The 22,420-nt window shown below is 40.1% G+C and overlaps 1 protein-coding gene across 1 annotated transcript in view; it reads right to left on the minus strand.

Moving 5' to 3' along the window:
* grm8a (glutamate receptor, metabotropic 8a) overlaps positions 1-19,052 on the minus strand; it is a gene marked incomplete at both ends in the record, with an annotated part of 94,401 nt that extends 75,349 nt beyond the window's left edge. Inside the window, one exon of the mRNA XM_079455040.1 lies at positions 18,546-19,052. Within this exon, the coding sequence (XP_079311166.1) occupies positions 18,546-19,052 (507 nt within the window). The remainder of the gene's footprint in view (positions 1-18,545) is intronic.
* Positions 19,053-22,420: the final 3,368 nt, after the last annotated feature.

The raw sequence follows: 22,420 nt of genomic DNA on the forward strand, positions 1-22,420 counted from the left end.
ATTAAATTTTTACATTTGTTATAGATAAAGAAACATTTATAGATAATAGTAAATGTGATGATATATAAACAGATAACTCAGTATGATCAAAAATCATGTTTTCATATTTTGCATTTCAAGTGATTAATCAAACTTCAGTAATAATAAGAATAAAACATGATATCAATGAAAAAACACGACTTCTGATCATATATATATATATATATATATATATATATATATATAAAACCTTGAAGAGACATTTTCAATTCAAATGTATTGTACTGTATCAACCTTTACTTTGAGTTCGAAAAAAGGAACTGGTTTATTGAGAAAAGATCAACAACAGGTATGTACAAATAATCAATTCCAGAAACTATTATTGGTCATGTTTTTTTATACATGCATGAAGTTCAAAGTGTAATTTTTTTATCTATTCAATTTCTGGCGAGCCCCTGCAACTTTCCGGAGGTTGCCTGGGGGTCCCCGGACCCCAGTATGAAAACCCCTGTCCTAAGCTATGAAAAAGCAACATCTCAGCGATGGCATTTTCCTCTGGGCTGCCTTGTATTTATTTCCCTTGGGAACAGAAAATATTCGGTCTTGAGATGAAGACAAAATGTTGTTCTGGAAAGATGAGATGACAGCAGATGAAAACTGATGTTCACACTGGTAACAAGTTTTGAAGCTGAAGGGACGGAAAGCAAAAACATCATCAGGATTCCAAGATGAAGGCAAGACCACTAAAAATATAATCAATACAGCCAGCACTTCAGCTGTTCTATCACAGATAAGATTGCTTCCTGACTAATTCCGTGTTGTGGAGTTCAATATTATTACATTTTCACCACACAATTCTGTCAGTCTGTGCCTCACGCTATCTTATTTTCCAGCTGAAAATTCCACCATGCCACAACTCCTCTTCAATGAGCATCAAACAACGATAAAAGGAAAGTTGGTTACGTACGCACAGATACCAACACATCGCATGTATCGGACACACAGGAACCTTAATGCACGCAGACAAAATATGCTCCAAATTGCAGGAAATACTTCAAAGTGCGTGTAAAAGGACGCATTTCATTTGAGCCGGAGCTGTTGCGAATGCTGCTTGCATTTGGTATTGTGATTTCCATCTGCATACGGCGAAGTCAAACAGCGACATCTTATATAAGCCTCATCATCAAACTTCACAAACAAATGCATTACAATCTGTTGTGCTATTTCAGTGGGAATAATGTGGTCGGAAAGTTACTAGACACCAAAGCCAAATTTTCAGAAAACACATTTTGGGCATTGCAGCCATTTCTCCTAAAGTGCGAGACCTCCTTCGCTCTCTATTTCACTCGTCAGAACTCGAGAATGCAAAACCAAGCACACGCTACAGAAGATGCATGGGAGGGAATGCTTTAGTTTTGTTGTGTATAGAAGAACAGAAGAGGTAATCTTAAACTTGGTGGAGAGCTTCTGGTGCTCGGGAATCATCAGATGCACATCACAGGAATCCTAAACATGGCACCTGCTTGAAACACAAGGGTCTACAAACTTCATTTTTACTTGACAAGCTGTGTGAAAGAGTAAATACAGTCAAACTGCACCACAACATAAACAAAAACACATCTGATGCACGCACACGCATAAAAACTCCCATGATCCTCTCTGAAACAATACACGGATTATGCATGATAAAAGGAACACAGCAGGAGATCTGAAGTCCGACTGTAATTGTTCTTGTTAAAACATATTGTCGAGGGACGCACAAAAGCGACGGCTGGATTCACAAACACAACTTTTGATGCACACACACAAAACAATCATTCTGACGTCGCCCTCCCTAATGAACTGAAGCAAATTCATTTTCACAGTTATCATTGTCGCCTTTACGTTACGATCAGCGAGTGCACGCACGTTTTAGACACGGCCAGAATGTCGCCATCGCCACCTACCAGCACGTCCGTTCAGACGCTCAGGACAAAACTCAGCGTCTTTTCCGTCACCTACCCACACAAACACATGCTGGCCTTCCTCAAGCTGTTAGAATGCGTCAATGCTTTCACACACATACACACATGAGATAAACAACAGAAGAATCGTCTACTTTGACTTTTGAAAACATTTCCAAAACAAAGATTTTAGATTTGCAGAAGCACAGGCATGATTTCTGGGAAGGCTCTTTTCTTGCAGTCACAAAATGAATTTCAAGCTTTGGAGTTTCGGTTTTTCGATTCTTCGGTTCACGCCTTGCCAACCTCACAAAAACACTTAAGACGCCTCGTGTCTGTGAGGTGTAGAGGTCCGGTTAGCCGGAGCGACCGATGTGATTCACACAAAGATACATAGAGACGGTCATTCGCTAAACCCGCAATAGATCTCATTTAACCCCTCTGACTCTGAAACCACCTTTCACCCTGCAAAGTGAACAATGTAACCCCCCCAAAAAACATAAATCGAAAGCAAATTGGCAAAGCGTCTGTTTACAGATTGTGAAGGTGCCCTGGCCCATGAGGTAACAGGTTACATCACCAGACAACAACCCACTCACCCTCATTCACACTCCATTTGGATTGATATCCGTCATTTTAAATTATGTAAATAAATCACACATGTACCCGTGATCTTGATCATTGAAGATGCCCTCGTTGAACAGATGTTAGCTGTGACACTCGTGATAATGGTTTAATCTGTCATGATCTCAGCACATCGATAAACCATGTTCTCAATTAGTCGGAACGGTGTTAAAATGGCATTCAGATGTCAGCTACTTGTTTTAAATGACAACTGATTTAGCAGAACGCTGTCTTTTTTTAATTATTAAACAGAGAGAGACTTTGCACGCATTTCAAATAAAAAAAGGGACAGTTCAGCCCAAAATGAAAATTCGATCATAATTTACTCGCCCTCATGTCAAACCTGTTTCTTTCTTCTTCAGAACACAAAAGAAGATGTTTTAAAGAGTGTTGATAACCAAACAGCACTTAACCCTATTGAATTTTCCACTATGAAAGAGTAAGAGGTGGGCGATAAACATCTGTCTGGGTTCAGATAAAGTGTATTTTATTCAAACTTATATCGTATATGTCAATTCTCAGCTTACCGTCATTTGCACATTCCACTCGGTTTCAAAGCCGCTCCGTCTCATTTTCACTCTTTCTTCCTTCCACTTATCACATATTTGTTGATCAGTCCGTCGTCACGAGTGAAACGTGTTAAATCAGAACAGATGAGATGTCACATCTGCTGACGTGGCATCTGCCTGCAAAGATGTCATGGATATTTGACTCATTCACATTTATAACTCATTCATTTCCATACTGAATGAAATGACTAACTCCACCTGGCATTCTGTTGTGAGATATATCGTGCGTGTCAACACCGACAACTTCTTTTGAAGAAAGAAAGTCATACAGGTGACATGAGGGTGAGTAAATGATGCAAACATTTTCATTTTTGCATTTGATACAAGAGCCTCCATCTAACAGTACAATCCTCCGGCACAATCCCAAGATGCAACAGGGCCTATTAAATGTAGCAAAAAGATGCTTCCTCAAGGCACAGCGGGAGCTCCGAGTGCCACGGAAGATTTATTCCTGCCGAACATACGACTCCTCTCGTGTGGTTTCCATCATCCAGGTTCTTATGACTTGTTAATTGGTGTAGGGTTTAACACAGCAGGCGAACGCTGAAGATAAATATGATGGTGCTGAGAAACTGTTTACAAACCGGGATGCGATCACATCTCATTGCTTCTGGGGCAGCAAAATGCAACAAAACAAAAATGATATGGGCTATGAGACTTTCAAAGTTGTGGATATAGAAATATATTTGCAGTACCTTAGTTAAGCAACTCTCGTTGTTAGATATTCAACGAATGTCTTTCAAACGGTGCTTTGATTTTATGCTTACGTTTGAAGGTTTGACAACATGGGGTCTCGTGAACTTTAGGCTTCATGCAGGCTGTTTCACGTACACCAACCGTGCTCCCGCAGAGATAACATTAAAAGGATGGGCAGGTTAATCTCCTCTCCAGCCACACACGTCAGGTATCTGAAAGGCGTAATGCACAACACCTACACTGTAAAAACGCACGCATTGCCAAATTGCACAGCACAACACTTCATTATCGCATAAAGAGACACAGCTGCAAGCGCATTCACAATTGAGAGAAGGGAGTGGGCGCCAGGCAGGTATTTATCTTTTTCCTACGATTGCAGATTTTCATTAGCAGGTGCTCCATCGGGGGGCCGCCGGGGACTTGGGTGCACTTGGACGAATAGCAGATGGGTAATTTCAGGTTTTATGCACCGAGAAAGCTGTCATGTAAAAAGGCTGGAGATGCCGGTTGGGGGCTTATCCTCACCACCCACTCCGCCGTCCTACACACGCTCGAGAACTGACTTTTTCTAACATATTACTCGCGTGGAGATGTTTTCCTGGGAAGGCGCTGAGAGGAGCATTTCATCTGCACTTGCAGTCTCAAGATTATTACTTTCTCTTAAAACTGCAGTTATCTAGTCACAAGAAGAAAGGGTCATTAGTAACTCCGTGTGAAGTGCGGGATGGAGACGGGTCCGGGGGGCACAATTAGTCCGGCATGCTGAAAGCACCCTGCCATGAGAACCCTGCTTGATGTGAGCCATGTTGAGAAGGGAACCGAGCATCAGGGGAACCGAAGCAGATGGCTGGCAAACTGAAGTCTTTAACCTCATACCGAATGTCTGTCATGGTTTGCATGCTTAAGACAGAGATATTTTAATGCAAATAAACAGAGAACTCCAAGAGCAATATCAGAATATCTGAGCAATAAAACAAAACACAATGTGGGTTATTTGGAGAGTTACTGAATCAACAAACCATCATATGGCCAAAGCATGTCAGTAGTAGGGTAAACCAAACAAAACATCTTTCTCTCTACACCGAGAATTTACGGTGTGAGTACAGGAGAACAGCCGTAGACGGGGTTGCGCCGTCACGACATATCATTGCAGACGTGGAAATTGGATTTATAAAAACGCTGCAGTCTGCCGTGACTTCTTCTGAGCAGCCGGGCCGTAAATGGCACCGGGGCATTACTCACAGCACAACTCGCATCGGGACCTCAATACACACCCAATCACCGCTTGCTTAAAACTATTACTATACACTCAGGGTAATATCCCGTCCATTACCCTCACCGTAGTCAACCGAGGAACAAGCCCGGCAAACAATCTGCCTCTCTCACGCATTCGACAGGGCTGCAGTCCACACCACGGCAGGCGGTAATAAAGCCAAGATGCAACCAGCAGATTTCACATGAGAAACCCAGTGAGAAACAGAGACATGGGATGACATTCTTAATCTAGTAACTTCAGGTTGATTAGGCATGTTGTTGTCGTTGTGACGGTACATAATGCACATGCCAATAGAAAGAGATTTCAGGTTTATCACGCTCAACTCATTGAGTTTAACACGACAGTCTGGACATGAGAGCATCTGTTGTGGCAGTCGGCCAGCTAACAGCCGATGTGCTGACACTGACAGTAACACAACTAATGAGAGATTAACTGTACCGAGAGATCCACACGATCCTGCAAACCATCATTACCACAGTAAATCTCACTCTGTCCATCATCGTCTCCCTTCACTGATCTGTAGACAGATCATAACTCAACACATAAGGTCATGAAAGAGCTTTCCATCAGCCACATGAAGCCTTCTTACTCGAGTTTTAAAAGTCTACAACAAACTTCAACATGAAATGTTTTATTTCCAGATTGTGCCCTATTTCTGCGTAAGAAGTTAAAGAAGAAAGTTCTAGGACCAAACTGGATTTTATTCATCAGGAATCCTGAAGTCTAGGACCTTTTATTTTCTTCATATCACTATGTCATACAGGGCCTCAAAAAAGTAGTTCTCAACATACAAGTGTATTAAGAACCAAAAACTAAAGGTTATGGGTGTATCTTTAATACTTCTTGAGTTATATGCACACAAACTTTGGGAAAAGGAAAAAAAACTCGCTATTTTCCATTTTTTTAATCTCATTAATGGCCTGTGATGCGACAAGGATTGCTAAATCAACATATTCTACAAACAAACCAATCAATCTCTGTGGAAAAGTAAAATAATGACGCTGCCATCTTTATAAAGTCATTTTCACCTTCTAAAAATTTGGCTCCATGTGTTGGGTGAAAGTGGTCAATGGAAGTTCAATTCTTCCTTCAGTACACTCAAAAAAATTCTCACTTAATTTCAACTCGATAGTAGGTTAAAAAAACAAGAATTCTGGTTATTTTATATCTCAATGGTTGGGTTTGTCCCTTTTGACCCAACACAGGGTAGAAAAGAATTTTTTAGAGAGAAGATTCATCCATATTTAATATTTGGGTTTCATCATATGTGTATTTATTTCTCCAGAATTATTAAAAGACTGAATTTTAGCGAGTGAACTTTCCCACATTTGGTTGATCTGTACACAGAATATTGAGTAATGTAAAAACTCACAGTTAATCTGATTCGTTTCATGCACCAGTGAGCATCACAGTCACATGTTTCCTCAGAGGACAGCAGTGTATCATTAGGTCAGGCCATCTTATTCAGCAGGTTTAACATTACAGGATGATGTTTCCAAAGAATACGCAGTCCATCCCAAAGAGTCCAGTGTTAACGGACTATATCCTTCTGTGTTTGTGAGCTCGATCTCAAGGGCTTTTCTGTTAAAATCGACCCCAACATATTCACAACCGACCTTCAGGACCTCTATACGAGACAGAGAGCATAATGAAAGCTTAGGTGCCTTCGCAGATAAAACTTTTTATTTCCATCTATGTCCCTGTATAGTTTTTACATTTTATTACCGGCGTGCCTCGTGAAGAAGACGGATGAGGGGACGTAACCGTCCGCCGCATGTGCGACCCCCGAGGGCTAATGTGCCACAGAGAGAGATTTCACGACAAAGATCTCGTAAAGCACGGGTTTATGGTATCATCATCTTTATTCTCCGAAACATTCACGTGTACTAGTGGAGTTCTCCAAATTTGCATAAGGCATTCAAATGAGTATATTTTAAGCAACCTGGACAGGTGAACGTGATGTTTAATATTGATCATATTTATCTGGTCTTATGGTGCCACTCTCTTATGAAACTTTCTATGAACCTGTTAATAAACTTAAGCCCCTCCCTACAATTCTCAAACAAAAGCAGAACATGTCAATTCTGGGTGAGAGGATGCCGTTTTTGTGATTGTCTGTTAACAGTTCCCAGGCTAAAAATATCCTGGGATTCTTTGCCTTTCTTGGAAACTCCTCTAAATTCTGTTGGTGATGATCCAAAGCAGAGATGAGAACAAAACCGGCGTATTTCCGCCACAAGTACAAGTCCCCTGCTGAGAAGAAGTTAAAATACCCACGAGGGATATTACCAAAGCCTCTTTTTCCAGTTTAGTTCTGTTCCAACTCTTCAAAGACATCCATCTATAAAGACAAAAGGAATTCTGTGCCCGGCCTCTTTTAAACAAGACATTCACGCACGCATATTCTGTCTAAGCATGCTCAGAATGCAAACGAGCAAAGTATTTTACAGTATATTTGGAGCGTATAATGACTCTATCGCTCTAAAACAAACCAAAAACAAGAAAATATACAAAAAACACATTCAGATTCATGAATTTATATTACTTAATGTCCAATGTAAAATCTGTATCCCGAAGCCAAATGAGCATCTCATATAAGCCAACATGGACGTCTGTGGGCGCTGCTTTATTATAAACTCTGATGGGATCGTACATCACGTCGTGATAAGACTTGTGGGAAGCAATTCTCATGCAATTGATGGGAACTCGATGCAACAATACCTTCCATCTTAATTAATAAGGTTCATTAACAGCCGGTCAAAGTCATCCAGGGCAGAGATCTCAGGTGTCCGTTTACTCCACAGCACGGCACGTGGTGATTTATAGACACTTGACTTCTCGCATAAACAAACTGATAGAGCGCTGGATGAAAAATGGCCGGCAGTTAATTTCATTTGGCAGCAAGAGTTCATTTATGAAGGACAATTTGATCATGAAGTGTCATTCTGTTCTTTCCAGGGAGAGAGATGATGAGAAAATTGAGGTTCTTTAGGAAAGACAGACAGAGTCTGAGTGTTCACAGTGCACACTATAGAGCGTACAGTATCTGAGACAGATAAACACACTGCAATGATAAAGCGTCACACCAGCTGAATATATATTATTCAACTTCTCTCTTCATGCTGAGATAATGGTGCATTGAGAAAAATCTCTATTGTTTTCGCCCCTCACAAGCACATCATTCGGTTTTCACGGATAGCATGTTTGGATATTCCTAATGTGATCATATAGAGAAAAGTTTTTCAAATGATTAATCGCGATTAATCTCACTCAGAATAAAAGTTTGAGTTTGTATTATATATGTCGGTGTACTGTGCATATTCATTTTGTATTTATAAAAACATAAACATACATGCATATATTTGGGAAGAATAAACATTTGGATATAATCTGAATTATTTACATGTCGTTATTTTCTAAATATGTATGTGTTAATTATTAATACAAAATGAATATGCACGGTACACAATTCAATCACAATCCTACACACACACACAATCATTTTTACAGCTTGTATCCATAAATGTTCATTTTATGAAATAGTTTATACAGTATATTTACAAAAGCATATATACATTTTTTAAATTATTATTATTAATAAACATTGATATATTTGCATAAAAGTGTTACTACCGGACTAAAAACACAAACTACACGTTACACCGGACTAAAAACACAAACTACACGTTACACCAGATTAAAAACACAAACTACACGTTACACCGGACTAGAAACACAAACTACACGTTACACCAGACTAAAAACACAAACTACACGTTACACCAGATTAAAAACACAAACTACACGTTACACCAGACTAGAAACACAAACTACACGTTACACCAGACTAAAAACACAAACTACACGTTACACCAGACTAAAAACACAAACTACACGTTACACCAGATTAAAAACACAAACTACACGTTACACCAGACTAGAAACACAAACTACACGTTACACCAGACTAAAAACACAAACTACACGTTACACCAGACTAAAAACACAAACTACACGTTACACCAGATTAAAAACACAAACTACACGTTACACCAGACTAGAAACACAAACTACACGTTACACCAGACTAAAAACACAAACTACACGTTACACCAGATTAAAAACACAAACTACACGTTACACCAGACTAGAAACACAAACTACACGTTACACCAGACTAAAAACACAAACTACACGTTACACCAGATTAAAAACACAAACTACACGTTACACCAGACTAGAAACACAAACTACACGTTACACCAGACTAAAAACACAAACTACACGTTACACCAGATTAAAAACACAAACTACACGTTACACCAGACTAGAAACACAAACTACACGTTACACCAGACTAAAAACACAAACTACACGTTACACCAGACTAAAAACACAAACTACACGTTACACCAGACTAGAAACACAAACTACACGTTACACCAGACTAAAAACACAAACTACACGTTACACCAGATTAAAAACACAAACTACACGTTACACCAGACTAGAAACACAAACTACACGTTACACCAGACTAAAAACACAAACTACACGTTACACCAGATTAAAAACACAAACTACACGTTACACCAGACTAGAAACACAAACTACACGTTACACCAGACTAAAAACACAAACTACACGTTACACCAGATTAAAAACACAAACTACACGTTACACCAGATTAAAAACACAAACTACACGTTACACCGGACTAGAAACACAAACTACACGTTACACCAGACTAAAAACACAAACTACACGTTACACCAGACTAAAAACACAAACTACACGTTACACCAGATTAAAAACACAAACTACACGTTACACCAGATTAAAAACACAAACTACACGTTACACCAGATTAAAAACACAAACTACACGTTACAACAGACGAAAAAACACAAACTACACGTTACACCGGACTAAAAACACAAACTACACGTTACACCGGATTAAAAACACAAACTACACGTTACACCAGATTAAAAACACAAACTACACGTTACACCAGATTAAAAACACAAACTACACATTACAACAGACTAAAACACAAACTACACGTTACACCGGACTAAAAACACAAACTACACATTACACCAGACTAAAAACACAAACTACACGTTACACCGGACTAGAAACACAAACTACACGTTACACCAGACTAGAAACACAAACTACACGTTACACCGGACTAGAAACGTTACACCGGACTAAAAACACAAACTACACGTTACACCAGACTAAAAACACAAACTACACGTTACACCAGACTAGAAACACAAACTACACGTTACACCAGACTAGAAACACAAACTACACGTTACACCAGACTAGAAACACAAACTACACGTTACACCGGACTAGAAACGTTACACCGGACTAAAAACACAAACTACACGTTACACCAGACTAAAAACACAAACTACACGTTACACCAGACTAGAAACACAAACTACACGTTACACCGGACTAGAAACGTTACACCAGACTAAAAACACAAACTACACGTTACACCAGACTAAAAACACAAACTACACGTTACACCGGACTAAAAACACAAACTACTGTTAAACTGCTTTGCAAAAATGAAACATAGTGAATAGCTCTATATAAATAAAACTTTATTTATGCCATTTTGAAGTTGCATAAATTAAAAACCATGAATTATAAAGAAAGAAAAGTGACTCTCTCCACCTCTCAACCAACCTTTCCGTCCTGCTGACATCACCAGGTCGGCGTGCCGTGGACTGCTGACTAATTGCAAAACTGCCATTAGGCATTTAGTTCAAACGCACATTTCTGCATTGTGAAATCTTGTGTAGGTTTTAAGCATTGAGATAACATCTTGTTATAGTATTAAATAAAACAAATGAACACAGCACTATTAGGAGACAGCTTAGGGCATGTGTAACCCAGTTATTTGCACGTAAGGTAGGTGATTATCAACATTATTATACCAGAGAATAAAACAGATGCCATTGACACAGCTGTTCAACACAACCGTGTCAGTGTCAGTGTCAGCGTCAGCACAACTGTACCGCATCTCTCGTCCCTCAAACAACCTCCTGACCTCATGGAAGCAAAGCCCAATTAAAGGCAGAAGATGAGATCTGAACTCTTATTACAGGGCCGAACATCAGACTTTCCCTGAGAAAAAGAAAGAAGCTTGAATCGATTCAACTTGATGGCCGCCGAGCCGCATCTCAGACTTTTTTACTGTAATGACAATCGAGCAGAACCGTCCGAAGAAATAATGCCTCGAAACTTCATTTCGCTCTCTCTCTCCTTCTGACTAAACTTCAGAATTCAGTTTGAGCTGAGAATGTGTGGGACGGCAATGAGGGTGGAAGGGTAAAGGGTGACCCCGAGTCTTAAAGTATTAAACACCATCGTTTTTACTCACAGTCATGCTGTTTTTTAACATGCATGTTATTTTTCAAGAGGAACAAAGAATCATTTAATTTAACTGTTCAGTTCATGAAAGGGCCAAAAAATAAGAGATCTCTGTGTTCAAAGAGTCTTGACATTCTGCTTGTGTTTGGCACATAAATAATAACAGCACACCGGTCCGATTTAAAAGCCGAGGGGTGACACAAGCGGGCAGGTGAATGGAGATTATGTGCCTCCATCAAACTGCAAATAAAACACACACACTCTCCTCCGGTGAAAAACCCATCTCATCCCTGCGCATGAATAATTTACACAGACACTCCAAAAGGAAAAGCTATTAAATTTACATGTGGATGGGGAAAAGGCTGTAAAATATTCGTACCTTTCCCAATGTCCCGTGGCCCTGAGCTCATGACTGAAGCAGTCTGTTCCCACATTCAACATATTAGCAGACGGCAAGCTATTCAGCTCCCCTAAAATACACATTTGTGAAAATGTTCTTATTATCATATTTTTCAGTTACAGTATTACTGAAGGAGGCCAAATATCCTCTGAGATATAGGGAACGTTTGCAACATCAGATTTCTTATAAAGGCATTATTTCAAAATGCAGCATCTGATAGGACAAAAAATGAGGTACGCCTAACTCTTGCGACAGAGAAAAGCCTAACTCGATGATGTCATTTTTGTGTATTGATGAATATCGATTTGTCATGCGTTCATTCTTTAATTACTTGCCGAAGGACACGAGCGATGAATCTATAACACCAAATGAAGTGTGAGTGAGGAGGTGTGCGACACGCTCTCCAGTGCTAATGTTTCTTCCCCGGCTTTTATCAATAATGTGATCGGCCTAATAAAGTGCTTGAAGTCGTCCCCATGAGGCGGTCTGGAGGGCACTTGAGTTCGACTATCAGTGACTGACACCCGATTCACTGCCGACCCGACAGAGAGAGACAACCCACACTGTCAGGTCACATGAACGCCTGTACCCGTCACCTACCGCCTGAACATATCATTCATTCATTCATGCATGCAGTGAGAGAGAGAGAGAGAGAGAGAGAGGGAGGGAGAGAAAGCAAGACAAGAGATGAGATGAGAAAGAAAATCAGAAGCTATCATGGTTCTTTATGGTTGCAATTTATCATAATGTGACGACGGCCAATTGAATTTGCTTTTCCAACTTAAACTAGACATGCGACATCATCACACCATCATTTTTTGCCTATTACATCATTTGTCCCCATTACCATGATTTAGCCGTATTTTACTCAGAGGAAACATTACCAGTTCTTTTCTACATCTGCGATTCAACACTGGATCTTCATTACATTCATTTTCATAATGACAACCCAAAGAAAGAAATAACAAAATCACACATAGATGTCTTTAATATCTCAATGATTCTGCTAGATATCAAAGAGATTAAATGGAGAACAAATGGAAACATTTCTCATCTAAGATGTTTCTCCTGAGAAAAAGAGGCAGAATCTCACAATTGTCTCAACGATCTTCATTTTACACCTCCGTACTCTTCACGTGTCTCAACAATACACTCTCAGTTGATTTTTGAACAATTTAAGGACAAACATCTGAGACTTGAAAAACTGTAGAAACAAAAGCAATGCGTGCTATTAACCACGTCAAACACAAACATGATTCAAACTATACAATAATACAACAAAACCATTAAAAATTCACGGAAGTATTTAAAATAAGCTAAAAGACAAGCGCAGCTTTAATCCCAGCTGGCATGAAGTCTCTCCTGACCCAGAATTCAAAAACGAGACTCATTTCTGGCTCCACCATCCATCCACACATGGCTCCGTGTTGTTTACCGCCGAGTCTCTCGCGGACTCTTCTAGCACTTTCACTTGCTAAGTCATTTTCAGCCGAGCACCAGATTTCACACTCATCTGCTTCGTCCCCGAGGGTTTTACTGTGGGCGGCTACCGCGTTACTCTCAGTCAAAACACATTCGAGAGTGCTTCAGATGCGCTGTGCCAAATGGACGTCCAAGTACAAACAATACAGACGAATATAACCGCCTCAGATGGAGCTCCTCCGTGACAAGGAACCCATTTGTACGTGCTGATGAATTTCGTCCCGTCATCCCCATCTTTAAGATTACACGGAGAGAAAAAGGAAACTTTTGAGTTTCAGAAGAGATGACTGAGCTCGGATTTGTCTCGTCTGCAATCAAAAGTCAATATTATTGAAGATCTCAATCTGAACTCAAACATTTCTCATCAAATTTACACAAATCCAGATTATTTGACCTCTACAATCTACATTCATTTTACACATCCAGACTTTTCATTTGTTTCAACAATCACGGTCTCATTTAATTCTGTATGAATCGTTTTAGAAGAAACATCTGTCAACTCCATCAAATCTCTACAAAAGAGAAATAACATTTTCTTCTTTGAAGCTACAACTCATAAATTCATGCAAACACCATGAAATCTGTTCAAATGTTTAATATTATGGCTGTGTTTTCCTCTCCTCGGTGTGAGTGTGCGATTCTCCCTAATGAGATTTCTCCAGTTGGCTGTGTTTTTTCTGCTCCGGGTCCATTATAACACTTTTAATTCTTCTCATGGAGGAAATCAACGGCAGAGTTGTTAAGTGGCACCCGTGGCCCTTCACCCACTCATCCTCACGCTGTTTCCACGCCAACAAAGCATCCGAGAGCCTCACTCTTCTTCAACCTGAACCCTTGTGTCAAACTCTTTTGCCGCGGGCGGCGTCTGAGACCGAGGCCCCTGAGGACCCCATCGAGTGCTTTCATCTCACACCAGGGTACTTTACCTCTTATACCACGCTATATGTGTGTGAAGATGAAGTCGCTGGCTCTGTATTATTTAGTAGTGAGAGCAACAAATAAACAATATTACTAGGTTTTAAGATCTGCATTGCTGGAGAAATGTAACGGAACAGATTTAAGGAGGTGCGGAGTTTATCGGCCTCGCGTGAAGAGCGGCGACAATACCAATCATTTTCAGCACGCAAGAAACTCCATCTGGCAGAAGAGGGCTGGTTCAATAATTGAAGAAAAAATGCCAATTTCATTACGCAATCCATTATAGCGCAGTGCCGGCCGAGTGATTTATACCGTAGTATATTACATGACATAAGTAAGGTACGGAAGAGCACGTCTGCTTCTGACCTTTCGGATAAACACTCAGAAACTAAAGCTAATGGTCTCGCTGATTCAACCCAACACAATGTGCATATGCTGCTTTATTACATTTTGATCTAATTGTTGTCTTTCTGGAGTAATGAAGCACAAAATCGATTTATAATTCACAGGCTGTTCTTGCAGAGACGCGACGCATAACCGAGTTCTCTTTAACTTCAGACGGAGACGCGGAGAGAATTTTAAAACATTTACGCTCGCCAATTTAGCTCTCGACGTGAATCTGCATCCGGCTTATATTTTTTCCTTTATGACTTGATGAAAAACATTTCACGGCTGGCTGTGAAAACCGCAGAATGGACACTACTGCTGTAGCAACACATCATCTCGATCATCTATGAAACCGAATTATGCTTTTAACAGCACAAAGGTGTAGTGATGACTTCTGTGTTGGTTATGCAAACATATTTTTCACCATCAAAAACCATTTACATACAAGATCAAATGTAAAAGCCTGTGACAGACGATTGCTCTTTGCATAGAAATGTAGAACAATAGTGTTGAACTGTAATTGAGTTGCATGAACCACAAACATCAACCACAAAAGATTTTGCTCTAAAACAAATACGAGAGCCGACGTGCAAATCAATAAAGCGTACATGAAAATCCTTTTCTCAGTTCTTAATGTCAACACACAAACAGCCCTGTGCCGAGACTTATTAAGCATAATTGGTGTAAGACAGTGATGTGAATGCCCTCGGAGCTACAACAATGATCAAACTGTAGAACAAATGATTGACTGCTACAGCCTCAAAAAATCATTCATATTTCAGTCTCTTTAAAAAACAACCCAGATTTAGTTCAATCGGAATCCACAATGAACGTGAGAACAACTTCATGAATATGTAAGTGATGATTGTAATACCATTAACCATTATTCCATAAATAAGATGATGTGGGGTTAAAATGTGTAAGATGTCTTTAATATTGCGATTATTTCTAGACATCAAATGCCAAACATCTAAGACTAAGCTGATGCCGAAATGAAACACGACTGAGAACTCCATCCGAAAGCGAAAAATCTGAGCTATAACGTCTGTCTCTGGGTGAACGATCCGGACACAAACTTTTGTGCTGATTTCAGACATATCTTGGTGTACTACAGATGTTTACTTCATCTTCAGGCATCTTTTATTAAGATTTCACTAACCCATAACTGTTCACCAAAGAGATTTCGGAGTGCTTTTACATTCAGACTTAATTTCAAAGTGATCTGAAATAGAACCTAATCCCAGCCATAAGATTACACCCCTGATGGGTCAAGACGACTGATCCAAGTCTAGTAAGACAGACAGACAGACAGACAGCATTGAAAAACGCTTCAGAGTGGGGTTAGCCAGATAAATCACCTCCCTGGTGAATTGCACCTGCGGTGTGCTGCGGCCGTCTGAGGAATAAAAATAAGGATACTAACAGCCCGTGGTCCTCCTCTTGCTGCGCTGGGCATGCTAATGTCCCAACCACTACCCAAACACAGGGAACTCCGCCCGGCCCGTCTCACATTCACTACACGACCCTGTTCACATTCACAAAACCGTTTACAATATGTGCTTATCAAGATCGAAAAAAGAGCCGGAAAGAGTTGTTTCTAGTAAAAATTTGAGTGTATGTGAGCGTGTCTCCTTAAAATGAAAGAAAAGTGTAATAAAGCATCTTAACCCTTTGTAAATTAAGAGTTTTCTTAGAGGATTCTTGAAAGCTTTAAGAGTACGGGCCCCAGAAGTGCACGCTTATACAACCAGCCTTTGTGATAACAACACTGAAGTTTGGGGATTTTCACCTTATTTTTGTTCTCTTTAAGGCTGTCCTCATGCTTTGGTATGTTTTAAAACATTTTAAGAACAACTTTAGTTCAAAAGCTGCCTTGAATTAGACTGGCTTGAATTGAAATGATATAAAACTGACTTACTTTTTACAGCATTAACAAAAATAAATACACAAACACTACATAAATTATACAACTGCGGAGGTGTCAATACACATAATGGAAATGTTTATTTTTCAAACGGATGTGGAATGAATCATTTTGAATAACATGCAATATATTCTTTTCATCTTTTTGAAATCCTTGAAACTCAAACCGTTGGGTTAAACTAACCCATGTGTTTATATTTGACAATGGGTTAAAACAGCCAAGCATTTTGAGTTGAAACAGCCCAGGATAGATAGGATCATCCCTTTTTGACCCAACATTGGATTAAAAATAACACAGCATTTTCAGTCAGTACACTCTGTAAAATGCTGGCTTGTTTTCAACCCAACGGCTGGGTCAAATGTTGACATTTTCTATGTTCATTTAGCCCAATAGTTGAGTTTGTCTATATTTGACCCAACCGTTGAGTTGGAAACGATCCAGAATCAAAACAACGTAAAATGGATATTTGTTTCATTAAATGTATGATTGGAGCGATGCATTCTTTTGACCATTCTTTTCAAATTTTCAGTTAAGTTTTTTTCTATAAAGCGTGAGTTGAAATCACGCTCTTGTTTTTAATAATTTAAAGTGAAGAATTTTGCCAATATATAATGAAGGCCTTCACAGGGAATTATATCGACACATGAAAGAAACCACACTCGTCATGCCAACTCAAGAGTCTTTACAAGCTATATTTACATCCACTTACACAAACAAACATGCCTTATTTCACACACATTTGGGCCCTCGTGTCACAAAATATCATGTTGAATCATGTATGTTTCATCATAATAGCAGCTGACGCTGTTACAGAATTTGCACATGCAACATGTTGCACACGTCATTTACTGCGACCGGGTAATTCAGCGCACTCGTCTGCGTCAGTCAGTCAAGCATGTGTAGTTAAACAGCAGAGATGCTCATTAACACTGTTCTTAATTGACACATGAGCTGTTACTATGACGACTGAGATGAGAGGCTTGCCACAATTGTTATTTAAACCGCTTGTTACTGATAAAAACACAATTGAAGTGAAGAGGCCATTTGTTCTTCGGCACACATTGAGGGTCATTGATGTTACGCTGTCCTTTTCAAACTCTGTTTCTGATTATGTACTTAGGTGTGAATCATTATTACTCATTAAAACAACATATACTCAGAATAAAAGATCAAAGAACTTTACTTGCTGAACAACAATTTTGGTTTTGGTTTTTAACCGAGCAACGTTACGGATAGCAACTTTAACTCACAGCAGTCCTTCCTAGAGGCGGTGTTCTTGCAGTAAGACTAGATTGTAACATGTTGTCCCTGTTGAATTTGAGCTGTTTACATCCATAAATAATGACAGCAAAAAGCCTGTCTTCACCTAATTTCCGGCGACAAGCATTGCAAAATGCCAAAAGATATATTTCACAGTCATATCAGCCCACAAATGATCTCCCTGCTGGATGGAGAGACGTACATTTAGCCCATAATGGAGTTTGGTCAACATTATGCGCTTAAGCCTGAGAACATCCAGCTTTGAGTCTGTAAGGCAAACATACGCAGACTCGCTGTCACAACATATTTGAAACAAATGCAGAGTCACCTGGGGGTCAGACGCGTTACAAAGAGCAGATCCTCGTTCCAGAACAATAAGAAAAATACATTTTCAGACTCTGAAAGCAAGCAGGTACATTTTTCGTGAGAATACGATAAACTGGAGAGCACCACAGATTGTTAACCACCACACAAGCATCATTCACAGATGCAGGACATGGTCAATGCCGGCTCCCAGAAGACCAAGACAAGGCCCTACATATATCAGCTCACCCTAAAATAACGCAAGATTAAGGAGACAGGGCCTGTAGCACAATTTGTACAATTTTGCAGGGCTCAACAAACTAGTTCCTTCGGCACAACAAACATGAAAATAAGGACAAGGTTGTTCCCTTGTGAACCCGCTTACCTTAAAAAGCCTCAAGATGTTGGCCACCATGATGGAGACTGAACTTGAAGCTGCTCCGATGACCCCGACGATTTTGTCGGGCTTGGCGAATATGGGCAGGTCTCCGTTTGCACAGCGTACATCCGAGCCATCGCGCTCAATGAGAGCCTGCACGAAGGTGAGCGACTGCTCCAGGGCGTATGTGTCCCGCGAGCAGGTGTCCAGGATGCGGGCGCCCAGCGTGACGTTGGGGAGCAGGTCTGGGTCTTTATTGATAAGATCGATGGCGAACAGCATTGCCTCCAGTCTGTGAATTCCCTTTTCCTTTTTCAGCTCCCCGCATGCGACGCCACGCTCACCCCGGGCGTGAACCGGGAACAGGCCGCCCAAGATGATGTCGCCATCCAGACGAATGGAATGCGCGTACTCCACAGGAGGCGTCTCCACGCGCTGAAGAGAAACCGGCAGGAAGTAGCAGAAGAAGAGGAGGATGTGGTACTGCGTCCGGCTTAGACATACAAGATCCATATCCATAGGGCCGCTGGGAACAATGTAACAAAGTGTAGGTCCAAAAATCCAAATCCAAAAGACGGTTGGGGGCTAGTGGAGCAGCAGGTGCGTGGTGACATATGTACCCATCTCAGTGTTGAAGTCGAGCGTCCTGGCCAGTTAAGATGTGCCTGTAGGAATTTCTCATGGTCCGCAAACGTGTGGCTCTCATGTTATGAGAAGAAGAGATGATGAGGCGTCAGGTGAAGAGTGCGCTGTTCAACATCACTTTCAGAAAGTGTCACATCTTCAGAAGACTTCAGAAGAAAAGAAAACACAGTGTAAGTAAAACACAATGAGAAGTCAAACACGAATCAGGCACAATATTTGCAAGCAATAGAGCAAACTCATCACAGCCGAGAACATCTTGACAGGAAGGAAATTACATCAGAGTAAATTGGAGCTCAGTGTGGCTGTTCATTTCTGCCTCATTGAATAAAAAAACGAGACTGTCTTTCCTCAAATTTGCATAGGCAGCCAAACAACACTTTTTTTTAAATGCAGCATCTATCTGTGAGGAGTCAAGCTATCTGGTTGAATTTGACATGACTGGAGTCTGGAGATGGAGGTAGACCAAGGTGAGTTGTGCTACACCGATCTACACGTTCAAGTTTAAGCAGTGAGGTGCAGATACAGAAATGTTGGCTTGTGCTGTTAACTGTTAATATTCTGGCTAAAATCACAATGATGATGCATATTGTATTATAATACATTTTAGAAAGCGTAATGATGTTGAATGTTGGTTAAAGATAATATTGTTTGTTTAAAACAACTGTTGCACTCCAGTCATGGCGAATCTCTGAGGGTTTAACACTTCCTCGCAATTGTGCTGTTGAATGGAGGGGCATGACTTCATTACGCGCGACGAGCTCAGTTACGCACAGCGTTGCGCTTCCAGGAGACACATGCTGCGCAATCTGCCGCCTCCGTGCGCCAAGAGCCCTTCACCACACACAGACAAAACAGATTACGCACGAAGCCTATTCTCCTGTTCCTGATACATGTTACTTCAAGAATGCATTTACTCTATACATCCTTTGGAAAGATCAGTGCGCATTCACATCTCAAGTCAAGAGATGACTCAGTTATGCGTATTTAAATACGCGCATTGGCGTATGCGATAGTAAGTGCATATGCATAACTAGATATGTTAGGAGTGTAATATTTCACTCGTTTGCATGAGTTAATCTCTGTGTAATAGCTCGGGTCTTCCCTCTATTCGGTCAGAGACAGTGGAGATGCAGTTATTGCGCTCGCAGGCGCGGCTTCCCATTTCTCTTTTTTAATTTACAGGAACGGGTATGTGTCAAGCACAGGCTCTTCTCCTACAGACCCCATTATATTTTTCACCCCGTGGGAATACAGAGCTGTGGAAAAAGTGATAGATCTCTCTCTTGTGTCTCACGCAACTGTTGTTGGAAAAATAAATCGTATCCAAATTTTCGAGTACTCGTACGCGCACGACGCATGTAAATGACATAAAAAACTCCCTATGTGTGTATGCATAAAGCACGTACTGAAGTTAACACACTGTGCAGTCACAACGCACAAAATCTACACAAAGCACAATACTGTGCATGAGTAAGAGTATGACAGCATACGCATTAGGTGCATTCCTTTGATGTAACGCAATGCAAAGATCAACTCACTTTAGATCCCCACAGTCGTTATACTCGTTGAATTCGTTGACTGTTCACCAAAGTCACGATTCACAAACGTTTTATTAAATGCGCAACTACTGCTTCCGAAACAGAAAAGTGACAATATCATAAATTACCAAGTAATAACACATATAGAAACAACTGTAGCATTCATTTTCATCTGAATCGATTACCATAAAAGCTCACAAACTATGACCCGATGAACAACACATTTCATAAAGTGCCATTCCTAAATTTAATCTCAGATCACAGATAGTTCGCATACTTAAACGCCCAAAAATATCTTCAGGTGTCACATTACAAACATAGCATAACATATAGATCACAATTTCTCGTGAAACATATAGCAGTAGTTCTATAAGAGCATTGTATAGTGTGATATTTGCACACACGAGTGCAGTAGATCTTACCTTTCCTCTGTTCTCAGATGGTGCTGAAATGAACAGCGCATGCAGAAGACATCACCAAAATCCCTTCCTGTGACTGTGAACGCGCACGCGCGCGCTTTAATTCTGTGCATTAAATCAAGAATGCTCTCATTTCAGAGGGTTAAACAGCACAAGATCATTTCATCAAGATGATTACATTAAAATCCTTCTTACAACACACACGCAGAAGTTTGAAAATGACTAAAAGAATCCAATTACGCATTGTAGCCTATATTTTGGTTGACTGCGCTGCAGATTCATCTATAAAATTAATAAAAATCTACGTCTATAAATTGCATTAATTGGTTTCAGTTATGAATGTAAAAGTGAATGCTTTCCAGCATCAACGATTGTTCGGACCGTTACGCAGCAGCAAACACAATCTAAAATCATTTAGTTCATTTTTACGCAATGCAATTGAGATCAATCCGATGGCATTTACCCGTTTATGAAACCATTTGTCAATCCTGGATGTTTCATTTTCAAGTCTAAACTTATGAGCTTGATCTGTATTTGAAAAACTGTAAAACAGATTTTCTAGCTTTGATACATTTCAATGTTTGGATTTACTGCATGAGGCTTTTATTTGTAAGAAGTCCTCTACTGCCCTCCAGTGAGTCCCTGCTATATTTCTTAGCTGAAGCATTATTACCCTGAATTATTTACTTTAGTTCCCCTGAGATTTGAAGAAGCTTATGCTGAAACTAACCTGATAATAAATGTGATAAATAATTAAAGGTATTCAATATTGATCAGTCTGCATGCGCCATGGGAGCTGAATGGTGACCTTCAGTGTCAAAACATGAACATAGTTGTTTTTTATTTGATCATTTTAATGATAAGATACATTTCTGGGTCGTTGTGGTTTTATTCAGGAAGAAAAATAAAAGGTTTCTCTTAGTAATCATTTATACTTCTCTCTATCCAAGCACCGGTCTTCCATTTTATTCCCTTTCCTTGTCCCACATATCACATTTTGAATAAAAAATGTAAACGACAATTTGACTAAAAACAACTGTATAATCACCTGCGGTTCATAAAGGAGTCCTTCTTTAAAAACACTCACATTTAATTGTGCTTCAGTGAATCTCATTCTCTCTATCTGCTGTTTCCCCACAACAGCAAGATTTGACCCCAGACGTCAGCACTGAATAGCAATGAGTCTGCTGTGCGTTGGTCGCCAAAGAGTGTCTGCGTGACTGCAGCAGGTCAGCTCCACCCGGAGACCCGGTCACTCAAACAGAGTCACTTTTGGATC

The sequence above is a fragment of the Barbatula barbatula genome, assembly GCF_947034865.1.
Source record: "Barbatula barbatula genome assembly, chromosome: 4".
NCBI lineage: Eukaryota > Metazoa > Chordata > Actinopteri > Cypriniformes > Nemacheilidae > Barbatula > Barbatula barbatula.